The sequence below is a fragment of the Rhinopithecus bieti genome, unplaced genomic scaffold, assembly GCF_001698545.2.
Source record: "Rhinopithecus bieti isolate Rb0 unplaced genomic scaffold, ASM169854v2 scaffold_9899, whole genome shotgun sequence".
Classification (NCBI taxonomy): domain Eukaryota; kingdom Metazoa; phylum Chordata; class Mammalia; order Primates; family Cercopithecidae; genus Rhinopithecus; species Rhinopithecus bieti.
In genome coordinates this window covers 5,074,282-5,088,248 of record NW_016806979.1, presented here as the reverse complement: position 1 = coordinate 5,088,248, position 13,967 = coordinate 5,074,282, and the positions used below count along the sequence as shown (strand labels likewise).

The window sequence follows — 13,967 nt, the reverse complement described above, 5'->3', positions numbered from 1 at the left end:
CTTACTGATTTTAGGGTTCTTTTTTTTTTTTTTTTTTTTTCTTTTTTTGAGATGGAGTCTCACTGTGTTGCCTAGGCTGGAGTGCAGTGGCTCAATCTCAGCTCACTACAACCTCCACCTCCCAGGTTCAGGTGATTCTCCTACCTCAACCTCCCGAGTAGCTAAAATTACAGGCACGCACCACCACTCCCAGCTAATTTTTGTATAAGTAGAGACGAGGTTTCACCATGTTGGCCAGGCTGGTCTTGAACTCCTGACCTCAGGTGATCCACCCGCCTCAGCCTCCCAGAGTGCTGGGATTACAGGCGAGAGCCCCTGCACCTGGCTGGGAATTCTTTAATCTGATAACCATACATTATCTGTTGTATCTTCTTCCTGCTATGGCTTGTTTTTTTAGCTTTCATTATATGATATCTTTTGTTATATAGATGTTTTTAATATTAGCATAGTCAAATTTATCACCTGTTTATGTCTTACATATTTCATGTCTTCTGTAAGAAGATACAATGTCCAGGGTCATAAAGATGGTCTCCTGTGTTTCCTTAGTAAGCTTTAAGAAGTTTTGCTTTTCCTAATTAGCTCTTTACTTTATCTAGAATATATTTTTGTATATGATACAAGGGATATAGCTTCATTTCATGTGGCTAGACAGTTGTCCAACAGCATTTATTAGCCACCAGCTTATAATGCTATCCTTCTTTCAAACCTGTCATGTAACTGAGTGTGAACCTGTCAAATTGGGGGCCGAGCAATCCTCAATTCCTCGAAGTAGACCATTAACAGAGGGCAGATCATTTTACAGTGAGACTGTTGTGGAATGGAACCAATAATACTGTGTATTCAAATGGCAACTCACTATGGGAAAGAATGCATCGGTTGTTAACCCCCTGCTTTCTGGGTGTGGGTTACAGTGAGTGCTGTCCTAGTCAAAAAGCACCCTGCCTTATGGCACAACCTGTCCCTGAGGGAACCCAAACTGGTGTTAAAATGAAATGTGACAATATTTGCTGGTAACAAGCCATAATCTCTGTGTGTTAACTTGGTCTTATTTTCTGTGTTAAATGAGGAATGGCTCATTTATCTCTTTAGTCAGTTATTATATTAGATAGTTTTTCGAGTATGTGCGAAACCAAATTGTCATAAACCAGGGTTATAGAGCCAACCCCTAATATTTGGCAGTGAAAAGAACCTAATCATTTTATAGCAGTTTCAACATTTAAAGTTTTCTGTTGCCTGTCTTCATTTTTCCCTTGTAATTTTCACCTGGAATTACATACCTACTTTGAAATCACCTAGAGCATAATTATGAAATCATTACATTGCTCTTAAATCAAGCAATAAAAATGTCTTTTAGGTTGATATTAGCTTTAGTATGGTCTTTCTAATGATAATGATAATTTTTTACACACTTCCTTTTTTTCCTTTACATCAAACTGTGAAAGAAAATTTATTTGGGAAATTCATGTTTTAACTGTCTATAAGATTTTTCTTGTTAAAATAAATTTGAAGAGAACATAATTAAAAGGTTCTAAAAGAGAAGAAAATATTTTATTGCAATTTATTTGTATATTGTAGTATTTAGAGAAACTCACCAAGGATTTCTAAATCATATATGTGGTTTGTTGTATATTTAGGTTAAATGATTTTTTTAACGTTTCTTTTACTTTATTTTTGAGTGATACATACTTTGAATAAAGTCTGCCAAAAAGTTGATTGGAATATAAGTTTGACTGTGATGTTGGAAATACTCAAATAATTATTAAAGTCATAGGAAATAAAGTGCAGATCCAAACAAGGGATTCTTTAAAAGGACCCGAAGAGTTAAATACTATAAGAAGATGTCATATGTAGTTATTCTAGGGGTCTCCAAAGAAAAGACTCTGAAGAAATAGAAAACAAGGATAGAGGGAATCCTTAGAGATCCAAAAGATAGCACCTGTAGGGCTGAGATTCTTTTCCTTCTTTTCTTCTTTTTTCTTTTTTTTAGTAATGTCCTTGAGCTACAGATTTTTTTTTTATGAATGTGCAGGAGACAGTGATAAACCAAATTGCAGATAAGATCAGATAAAGTAGTATACATCTAATTAAACATTTCTAATCGTTAGTATTTTTGATAACATAAGATAGCATTGTCTCCTTGTCTTTTCTCTCTTTCCTTCTGTCACCACTTCCCCTACCCCAAATATTGGTTCTGTTATAATTCTGCAACGCAATTTACAATTTTTTCCTACTGAAAGCCATGTTTCGCCTCTATGTAATACTGTAATCTAATTAGAGGTCTTAAAGAGAACTACAAGCTTTATTCAAAACTCCACGTGAACTTACTGTCATTGCCAGCATTTCTCAGTCTCTATATTTATAGGAGTTGCAAAGTCATGTATCTTTCAGAGCTGGCTTTACTACACATGCTTTCAGAGATGCTGATATGCTAATGTGCATTGTGAATATTCTCCAGGGGGAATAATAGTATGGTGTAGTGGTAAGAATTGATATAATTTTAAAAACATTAATGCTTTTAAAATAGGATCTATTAAGAAGACAAATAGCTTTTTTCTTTAAGTCATTTTTTAGTGCTTGTCATTCAGATTTGAAGACTTGAAATAAAGAGCTTCCCCAAAGACTAGTTAACAGTTGATTCATTGACAAATGGGTAGAAAATCTAATTTTGAATTTTGTTTCATCTTTTTCAGATCTCAGTCATAGTGGATTGGCAGATCATTATGAAAATTCCCACTGGGGACAGCAGCCTACTTACAGAAGCGAAGCCAACTGCAGCTGGGATAAAGTGATAATAGATAGGACTGACAAGGAGGCGTGGCCTTCCATCACAGGAACAGAGACTGAATCTGCCTCAGAATGTACTACAGACACTGACTCTGCCTCCAACTGTGGCTCAGAGAACAGTAGCATGGCTACAGGGAGTGCCCAGGGCAACTTCACTGGACATACCAAGAAGACAAATGGCAATAATGGCACCAATGGCGCACTCGTCCAAAGCCCTTCTAATCAGAGTGCCCTTGGAGCAGGGGGAGCGAACAGTAATGGAAGTGCGGCCAGAGTGTGGGGTGTAGCCACAGGCTCCAGCTCTGGCCTGGCTCACTGCTCTGTCAGTGGTGGGGATGGAAAAATGGACACTATGATTGGAGATGGGAGAAGTCAGAATTGCTGGGGTGCTTCCAACTCCAATGCTGGCATTAATCTTAACCTTAATCCTAATGCCAACCCAGCTGCCTGGCCTGTACTTGGACATGAAGGAACCGTGGCGACAGGCAACCCTTCCAGTATTTGCAGTCCAGTCAGTGCCATAGGTCAAAATATGGGCAACCAGAATGGGAACCCAACAGGCACTTTAGGTGCTTGGGGAAACTTGCTGCCGCAAGAGAGCACAGAACCACAAACGTCCACTTCTCAGAATGTGTCTTTCAGCGCACAACCTCAGAACCTTAACACTGATGGACCAAATAACACTAACCCCATGAACTCTTCACCCAACCCTATCAATGCAATGCAGACAAATGGACTGCCAAACTGGGGCATGGCTGTTGGTATGGGGGCCATCATCCCGCCCCACCTGCAAAGCCTTCCTGGTGCTAACGGATCATCAGTTTCTCAAGTCAGTGGGGGCAGTGCTGAAGGAATAAGCAATTCTGTATGGGGACTGTCCCCAGGTAACCCTGCCACAGGAAATAGCAATTCTGGGTTCAGTCAGGGGAATGGAGACACTGTGAACTCAGCATTAAGTGCTAAACAAAACGGATCCAGCAGTGCTGTGCAAAAGGAAGGAAATGGAGGAAATGCTTGGGATTCAGGACCTCCTGCTGGTCCTGGAATACTCGCCTGGGGAAGGGGCAGTGGCAACAATGGCATTGGTAATATCCATTCGGGAGCTTGGGGCCACCCCAGCCGAAGCACCTCTAACGGTGTGAATGGGGAATGGGGAAAGCCCCCAAACCAGCATTCCAATAGTGACATCAATGGGAAAGGATCAACAGGGTGGGAGAGTCCTAGTGTCACCAGCCAGAACCCTACCGTGCAGCCTAGTGGTGAACACATGAACTCCTGGGCCAAAGCGGCATCTTCTGGAACTACAGCAAGTGAAGGAAGTAGTGATGGTTCTGGCAACCACAATGAAGGAAGCACTGGGAGGGAAGGAACGGGAGAAAGCCGAAGGCGAGATAAAGGGATTATAGACCAAGGGCACATCCAGTTGCCAAGGAATGATCTTGACCCAAGAGTTCTATCTAATACTGGTTGGGGACAGACTCCTGTAAAGCAGAACACTGCCTGGGAATTTGAAGAATCCCCTAGGTCTGAAAGGAAAAATGACAATGGGACAGAGGCCTGGGGTTGTGCAGCTACTCAGCCTTCAAACTCAGGGGGGAAGAACGATGGGTCCATCATGAACAGTACAAATACCTCTTCAGTATCTGGGTGGGTCAATGCGCCACCTGCCGCTGTGCCAGCAAACACAGGTTGGGGAGACAGCAACAACAAAGCGCCAAGTGGCCCGGGGGTTTGGGGGGACTCGATAAGCTCTACTGCTGTTAGCACTGCTGCTGCTGCCAAGAGTGGCCATGCTTGGAGTGGGGCCGCAAATCAGGAGGACAAGTCACCCACCTGGGGTGAGCCTCCAAAGCCCAAATCCCAACACTGGGGAGATGGACAAAGATCAAATCCAGCCTGGAGTGCCGGAGGGGGAGACTGGGCAGATTCATCGTCTGTCCTTGGACACTTGGTAGATGGGAAAAAAAACGGATCTGGATGGGATGCTGACAGTAATAGGTCAGGGTCTGGTTGGAATGACACCACGAGATCTGGGAGCAGTGGCTGGGGCAATAGCACAAATACAAAGGCCAATCCAGGTACAAACTGGGGGGAGACTTTAAAACCTGGCCCCCAACAGAACTGGGCTAGCAAACCCCAAGACAACAATGTGAGTAACTGGGGAGGAGCTGCTTCTGTGAAACAGACAGGAACAGGGTGGGTCGGGGGGCCAGTACCAGTCAAACAGAAGGACAGCAGTGAGGCAACTGGCTGGGAAGAACCCTCTCCACCGTCCATTCGCCGCAAAATGGAAATTGATGATGGTACCTCAGCTTGGGGGGACCCAAGCAACTATAACAATAAAACTGTAAACATGTGGGATAGAAACAACCCGGTCATCCAGAGCAGTACCACGACCAATACCACCACCACCACCACTACCACGAGCAACACCACACACAGGGTCGAGACGCCGCCACCGCACCAGGCCAGTACTCAGCTGAATCGATCACCATTGCTCGGTCCAGGTATGAAAGGTATTTCATGTTTCTTTACAAGTTAAAAAAAAAAAAATCTTATTCTCATTATATATTCATGACTAGTCTGAGTAGTGTTTAATAGCAGATAGCATTAAAATAATTTCAGTTCCCTATCACCCTGCAATATTGTTGCTAAAGATTATCCAGTGAGAGCAAAGCAGGATCCTCTGGTGGTTTTCTATTCAAGAAAAAAATATATTAAGCACACTCAGTAGAACATCAAGCGAATGTTTGGGTGGTGGCAGTGGTGGCCTGGGGTGGAGACGATGGATTTGAAGGCAATGACTGCATGATTCCAAGACTTCATAACCATTTGGATACAGGAGCAAAGAAGAAGATAGGATAGACACGGCTCAGAACTTGGGCAAGTGTGCAGATGACTGTGTCAGTTCACTGGCATGCCCATGAGCACAGCAGGAGGCTCAGAGCCCGCTGTGTCTGGTGGGGACAATAAAAGGTCCCAGATATGGAAGACCAGTTCTCAGCCAGAGGGGCGAGGTCCAGAGCAGAGAGATTTTAAGGTGGCAAAGTCACGAGCATGTTTCAGAGCTGTTAGAAAGGAACAAGTGGAGATGAGAATGAGTGAAGAGGGAAGAGATCCCTGCATCCAGCAGGACAAGGGCACTTCACCCATCTTGTGAAGCAAGGAGCAGGAAAAAGCGCTGCACAGGTGGGCCAGGCTGTCATGGCCAGAGGGCCAAGGCCACCTTCTGGGGTTCTTTTCTCTCTGGGAGTGTGGATACCAGCCCAGAGTAGAGGAGGGCTGGCTAGGAGCAGCGGCATGAGTAGAGGGGGAGCGTGCATTAGCCCATGTAGAGGACAGGAACAGAGAACTGACTTGACTGGGGCCCCGGAGAGTTGCTGGGCAATGTCAGGGCCCAGAGATCACCAGTGAATTTATTGGGACCTGCCACGTTCTAGGCTGTGCCCTGGTAGCTGGGTAAACTGCAGGGAGCAAAACAGTCAAAACCCTGCCATGGTGGGGTCTAGATCTAGTGAGGGAGGCAACAGCACATGAATTGAAGTATATACGTGGTGTTGGGTGGTGATGGTGCAGGGGAGGAAGCAGTAAGCCTGGAAGGTCTGCACGCTGGGGACCAGTGGAGTTGGGGAATCACCATCTTGTGTAGGGCAGCCTGGGCATTTGGGCATCTTTTTGGTTTTTGTCATAAGCGTTCAACAGGAGACTATCCTGCTTGCTACATTAATTCAATTATGACTGCCCTACAGGACCTCCCCTGGCCCACCAGCTGGGCCCTCCAGCCTCCTCGTAGACTGCTTGGTGGTTCACTTGTACCTCAGTGAGGTTGCCACATCAGGAGTCCTTTATGGATCCTCAAGACAGTTTTAACCTCCACCTAACACATCCATGTCACTAAACCAGAGGTCAAAAGCCAGCGGTCCATGGGCTGCACCTAGTCCCACAAATGTGCGTGTTTGGCCCACATTTTCTCTGTGAATTGGCATTTTTTAATGCAGATGTTTTATATTAAATTCCAGATTTCTGGCTTCATTTGGAAACCTGAAAAGTCTGACACATTGGATTCACATGGCAACAGTCAGTCAGAGCCACTTGCCTTCATAAGGGCCTGTGCGTTCTCTCCATACAGTGTTACATTGTCCCCGACCCAATGGCAACAGTCAGTCAGAGCCACTTGCCTTCATAAGGGCCTGTGCGTTCTCTCCATACAGTGTTACGTTGCCCCCGACCCCTGATGATTCCCAGCACGGAGGCTTTTGATCAGTAGCCATCGAGCATCATCAAGCTTGTGCTGCTGTTCTTACACTGGGCCTGTTGACGTTAACTGACTGGTTCCTTGGAGTACTTGAATTTGTTATTCCAATTTTTTACTAATATATGACTAATATTTCTAGGCCCTTACATTTTATAAAGTACTTGGGAGGATAAGGAGAAGCAGGAAGAAGGAAAATGAAGGGATTTGAAAAATAAGATTAGGTCGGGCGTGGTGGCTCACGCCTGTAATCCCAGTACTTTGGGCGGCCAAGGCAGGCAGATCATCTGAGGTCAGGAGTTTGAGACCAGCCTGACCAACAAGGTGAAACCCCGTCTCTACTAAAAATACAAAATTAGCCGGGCATGGTGGTGCATGTCTATAATCCCAGCTTCTCAGGAGGTGGAGGCAGGAGAATTGCTTGAACCCAGGAGGCGGAGCTTACAATGGACTGAGTTGGGGCCATTGCACTCCAACCTGGGTGACAGAGCAAAGCTCTGTCTCAAAAAAAAAAGAAAAAGAAAAAGAAGATTCCTCCTAAGTAAGGAATAGTCTGGTGGGACAGGCCAGTAATATCAAATTTAATAGAGTTTAATTAGCATTATAGTAAAGGTATGCGGAAAGTGATCTGAGAGCCCCCACCTGTAATGCCAGTTACTTGGGAGGCTGAGGTGGGAGGATGGCTTGAGCCCAGGAGTTCAAAGCCTGCCTGAGCGACATAATGAGACCCCATTTGTTTAAACAACAACAAAAAGCTCCAGGAACAGAATTAATGTGGTCATGCATCACTTAACAATGGTGATACATTCTAAGAAATGTGTCATCAGACAGTTTCAGCATTGTGTTAACATAAAGTATAGTTACATAAACCTGGGTGGCATAGCCTCCTACTCACCTAGGCTGTGTGGTACAGGCATTGCTCCTGGGCTACAAACCTGTCCAGCATATTACTGTACTGAATACTGTCGGCAGTTGTAGCACGATGTTAAGTATTTACATAGCTAAACATGAAAAGGGAACATATGGTATAAAAGATTAAAAATGGTGCACCTGTATAGGGCACTTACTGTGAGTGGAGCTTGCAGGACTGGGAGTGGCTCTGGGCGAGTCAGTGAGTTAGTGGTGAGTGGATGTGAAGGCCTGGGACACTACTGCAGACTACTGTACACTGCTGGAGACTGCTGCACACTACTGTACACTACTGTATACCTCAGACTACTGTAACTACTGTACACACTGCAGACTATTGAACTACTGCAAGCTACTCAAACTAAAATATACACTACTGCAAACTACCAATACACCAACTGCAACTACGGTACACTGCCTGGAGCTTACTGCACACTACTGGAGACTACTGGCCAGCTACACTAACTACACCACCACTCTACACCACTGCAGACTACTTAGTACCACTGGAGACTACTGTACATTACTGCAAAGTACAGTTCACCACTGTGCACCATGGGAGACTACTGCACACCACTGGAGACTGCCGCGCACCACTGGAGACTGCCGTAGATTTGGTGAACACTGTACACTTAGGCCACACTACATTTATTAAAAGATACCTTCCTTTCTTCAGTAACACTTAGCTTAAAACACAAACACATTGTACAACTGTACAAAAGTATTTTTTATACTCTTATTCTATGAGCTTTCTTTTGTACCTTTTAAACTTTTTTGTTAACTAAGACACGAACACACACATTAGCCTAGGCCTGCGCAGGACCAGGATCTTCAGTATCACTGTTGTCTACCTCCATACATTGTCCCATTGGAGATGCAGTAACAGGAAGTACAGTAAAGACATAAACTGGTAACATAATCCTGTATTAGCATCATCGGTTGTGTGTGCTAGACCTTGCTGTGACTGGCTGCACAGTAGGTTCGTTTACACGAGCATGACCACAAACACATGAGAAATGCATTCCACTGCATTATGATGGGTGCAGCATCATTAGGTAATGGGAAATTTTTAGCTCCATTATATGTAATCCTAGGGGGCCATTGTCATCTATGCAGTCAGTTGACCAAATCGTCATTATGCAGCCCATGACTATTTTAAATTGGCTTGCATGTCCCATCTACCCTTAGTGGATAGTCCCAATTTGAGTGCCAATTCCTGGAAGAGCTCAAGCTACAGAGGGCCCTGTGCCTGGCACTGGAGTCTTGCAATAAGTGAGGTCTGGCCATGCTTGGCTGTCACGTATGGAACATTTTTATGGATCATCTCATTGAATCTTTACAGCTCCTTGGGCCTCATTTTACAAATGAGACCTGGGAGATTAAGTAGCTCTCCAAGGGTACGTATGTGGGAGGGAGATGGTAAAGTCTCAGATGTGTAATGTGTATGTAAAATATTATATCCATGACACCCTACAGAGGTTAGAACCATATTGCGTTTGTTGGAGGATCTCCCCGTTGGAGGATATCTAAGGAAATGTTATCTTTAGAAACTTTTTCTTTTAGAGACAGAGTCATGCTGTGTTGCCTAGGCTAGTCTCAAACTCCTGGCCTCAAGCCATCCTCTCACTTTGGCCTCCCAAAGCGTTGGGATCACAGGTGTGAGCCACCATGCCTGGCCAGAAACTACTTTTTTTTTTTTTTTCTTGAGGCAGTCTCACTCTGTTGCCTGGGCTAGAGTGCAGTGGCATGCTCTCGTCTCACTGCAGCCTCCACCACCCGGGTTCAAGCGATTCTCCTGCCTCAGCCTCCTAAGTAGCTGGGATTACAGGCGAGCACCACCATGCCTGACTAATTTTTGTATTTTTAGTAGAGATGGGGTTTCACCATGTTGGCCAGGCTGGTCTGGAACTCCTGACCTCAAGTGATCCGCCCACCTCAGCCTCCCAAAGTGCTGAGATTACAGGCATGAACCACCATGACTGGCCTAGAAACTACTTTTTTTTTTTTTTTCTTTTTTTTTGAGACAGAGTCTCGCTCTCTGCCTGGGCTGCAGTGGAGTGGCACAATCTCAGCTCACTGCAAACTCCGCCTCCCGGGTTCACGCCATTCTCCTGCCTCGGCCTCCAGAGTAGCTGGGACTACAGGCGCCCGCCACCACGCCTGGCTGATTTTTTTATATTTTTAGTAAAGATGGGGTTTCACTGTGTTAGCCAGGATGGTCTCAATCTCCTGACCTCGTGATCTGCCATCCTTGACCTCCCAAAGTGCTGGGATTACAGGCGTGAGCCACCGCGCCCGGCCCAGAAACTACTTTTAACTCGTTTTTAGTAGCTAAAACATGGGAGCTTCACTCCGAAAGAGGCATTCTTGTTCAGTTAAAAGAGCCAAAATAATTATCTTTTATATGAAAAATATTTATAGTTTTTTAAACAAATTGCGCATATTATCACCAAATATAAAGAAGGAAAATGTGCTGTAACTGCTACACCTTAACAGTGTTGCTGTTCTGTGTTCTCCCCTGCAACTCCTGCAGCCGGTGCATGTGTGTGCTCTTTGTAGTTGTAGCAGTATTATAGGAGCAGTTGAAAATCTAGTTTTACCAATTAACAAAGTTACACAAATTTTTTTCCATGTAGAAGTATGCTCACATGCTGAAAGTATGTCAAGTTTAGTATATTGCACAACATATGGGATTATTCATTTTTTTCATTTATAACAATCTGTTTTTCTACCTCTGGCGTGAAGTGGCTACACTGAATATTATTCCTGCCCTGTATTACCTGTGATGTGTAAGTCTCAGACATGAACCAAGCCTTCTTTTGCAGTGAGAGCAAAAATCATAAGTATGATCACTTAAGAATTACAAGTAATCATAGCCTTTCACTCTCCAAGCTTGTTAGACCAAGCTGTTCTTTGAGGCTGTAGAATTAACAGTTCCACACCAGTTCCCTTCATAGAGGTGACAGCATGCAGGAGTGGCATTGCCCCCGGTGGCAGCCCCTTGCCCTCCTCTCTGGGGACTGTGCCATCTGGGCAGTCAGGGTCAGCAAGGGCAGCAGCAGTCTGAGCACCTGCCGGGCCGTGCTGCCCACTGGCTTGAATGCCTGCACAGCTTTCCGTAGCTGTTGGGACTCCCAGACAGAAGCCTTCCACCTCATGAAATTTCTGCTATTTTTCAAGTTGGTGTTTTTAGGTTTTATGCAATCTTGCTGTTGACCTATGCTGAATTTATAGAATTTTCACTTATGTCAGAGTTTGGGTTTTAAGTTGTTGATCATTACCACTTAAGGGTATTGATCTCTCCTATCTTATAAAATATGATTTCTGAATTACATATTTTGTGTGTGTGTTGTTTTAAAGGAGCGAATGCTACAGTACAGTCATTTTTGTCCTGTTGATATTTAGTTTTCTGTGAGCCTGAGGAAAACATAGTATTTTAGGAAATGCAGTATAGCTTCCTAAACTGGATTGTCTGGACCTGGTTCAGATTCATTCTGGAGATAAAACAGCAGTATTAGTCCAGAGAAATATCCCTGTGCCTGTCTTTTTATCAGAAATTGCAGGCTGCCTGAGAAGGGCTCCAGAGGCCGCACCTGACACAGGATGTAAAGTTGTCTACACTGGCTCACACACATCCTCCTCCTTGAAAATTGCCTCAATTACTGTCTCTGGTGCGAGCCAGAATTTCAGGACCTTGTGTTCTGCTGTATATACGAAGCTATTAAGTCATCATAAAATCAGTCTGCTGTTTTACCAGTTAGTGGGATGTGGCAGAAAGGGCCAAAGTGCAAACATAAAATTTTTGTGTGTTCTAAGGGAATGAAAGCAGGCCCTAAAAATACTCAGCAACATGATTACCTTGCGTACGCAGACATAAATATTCTGGGACACTTAAAAACCAACTTGCAGCCACACAAGAGAACATTGAATATTAATTAATAAAACCATTTAGTGAGTAACGGAGGCTCGTAGTTGGCTCTGAATTTAACAATGAAACTGAACAAGAACTTCCAGAGATTTCATCTCTGAACTCAGATTTCACCGAAATATAGATAATTTTAGAGTTAAATATGAAGGCCATTATACAATTGATCCAAGCTAAACCAGCAGCAGTGGGGTAGTGACATCTTACTGTGTCTTCCAACAGTGTCTAGAAGTAAAATATTACATATGCCAATCAGAAAACTGGCAGGGAGTCTACTGCTAATACTGATCTTAGTCTAGAATTTGTTGTGTGTTCATTTTGCTGCCTATTTGCAGCTCTTCAGAGATGTCTCTCAGCCATAGCAGGTATTCCAGCTGTGCTGGTGGTGACCACTGTGGGCTCCCACAAGTCAGCAAAGGTTCTAGCCAGAGGCACACTTTACTTTGCATGTGGGTACTTAATCTGGTGATACTTGCTTTAAAATTTAGTTTTCTGAAACAATTATCATCTTATAAAATATAAAAGCAGAGATTGTGTGCATTAATCATGAAAGAGGCATATCTCCAACTCGCTAAACTAAAACTTGGAAAAAATTAGATTTAGGAAGCTTCTGCCTACGAAGGTGAGACATGTATTGTTTCTCTAAGTCTCATCAGCAGCAGAAGCCAGAGAGCAGTGGCCTTCCTTCCAGACTCCTGTCCTAGGAAGTTTATCATTCTTTAGTATAAAAACTACACCAAAAGACAGTCACCTGCAGATGGAGTGAATTGCAAGATCCTGTTACAGCTCAGCTGTTTTAACATAACTTCAGAAATAGATGCCATTGACCTCTCCAGCCAGAAGTAATTCTATTTTAAGCACTATGCAGTAGTTACTGAAAGAGGAATGGTGTGAGTGATGTATGCTTTTGTGGATGTGGGATTTTTCTTGGGTTTTGTTTGGCTGGGTTATTTTTGCTTTCCTGTGTTTGAGGGGTTTGCTAAGTGGGGCTGGACTTGAGCAAGGGCTGGGGAGTTGGGAGCCTGCTACAGAAGTAGGAAGAGATGCTTCTCAGTGCAAGTCCATGGCATGAGACACGTGAACCCCACATGCAAAGGCCTTAGCTTTAGGTACCTTCAAGTCGAAATAGGTAAATGATGAAGACAGTTGAAAAGACAGTGTGAGGCCGGACACCGTGGCTCACACCTGTAATCTCAGCACTTTGGGAGGCTGAGCTAGGTGGGTTGCTTGAACCCAGGAGTTTGAGAACATCCTGGGCAACCTAGTAAGACCCATGTCTCTACAAAAAAATACAAAAATTAGACGGGCATAGTAGCATGCGCCTCTAGTCCCAGCTACTTAGGAGGCTGAGGCAGGAGGATCACCTGAGCCCAGGGAGGTTAAGGCTGCAGTGAGCTGTGGTTGCACCACCACACTCCAGCCTGGACAACAGGAGACCCTGTCTCAAAAAAAAAAAAGAAGAAGAAAAGAAAATATAGTGTGCCCCCCCCCCGCCCCAATGCCGGTAGGAAAGAGTTAGCACATTAAAATCTGTATTAATGTAGTGAAATCAAAAGTAAATAAGATGGTTTTCCTTTTCTAATACTTACTCCACATGACTCAATAAGGCAGGCAGAAGAAGCTCTTCTAAGGGAAGTTGCTGTGCAGCTCGAGGCCCATGGTCAGCTTCTAGAAAGGACCCCGAATCATTAACCCTCAAATAGAGTCCCCTGAATTTGGAACGGAAGTGTAAAATGCCCACCACAAAGGCTTTCAGAAAAGTAGGATACTTTGCCATCTGACTATACTCTTGTATAATGAACAAACTCTTCTATATAAAGTTTCACTGTATAAAGACCCATCTTGATTTTAGATAAGAAAGTTTTATTGATCTTGCAACTATCAATTCTGCTCTGTTCCTCCATAAGCAAGTACCCAGCCAATCATAGTAAATTTACATTAAGCTTAAAGGCCATTGGTATGAGTAAAAAAGATTCATCTCTTTAATATTTAGGTCAGTACCTTAAAAAGCCAAGCACATAGCAAGCACTCAATAAATGCCTGATCGATTGCATTTTTAATCCTTTATCTTTTTTTTTTTTTTTTTTTTTTTTTTTT

At 43.9% G+C, this 13,967-nt stretch overlaps 1 protein-coding gene across 6 annotated transcripts in view; it reads left to right on the top strand.

Moving 5' to 3' along the window:
* TNRC6C (trinucleotide repeat containing adaptor 6C) overlaps nt 1–13,967 on the top strand; it is an 82,256-nt gene that overhangs the window by 15,730 nt on the left and 52,559 nt on the right. For all 6 annotated transcript variants that reach the window (XM_017879419.1, XM_017879420.1, XM_017879423.1 and 3 more), the window contains exon 2: nt 2,691–5,291. In XM_017879419.1, the coding sequence (XP_017734908.1) occupies nt 2,909–5,291 (2,383 nt within the window). In that variant the 5' untranslated portion in view covers nt 2,691–2,908. The remainder of the gene's footprint in view (nt 1–2,690; nt 5,292–13,967) is intronic.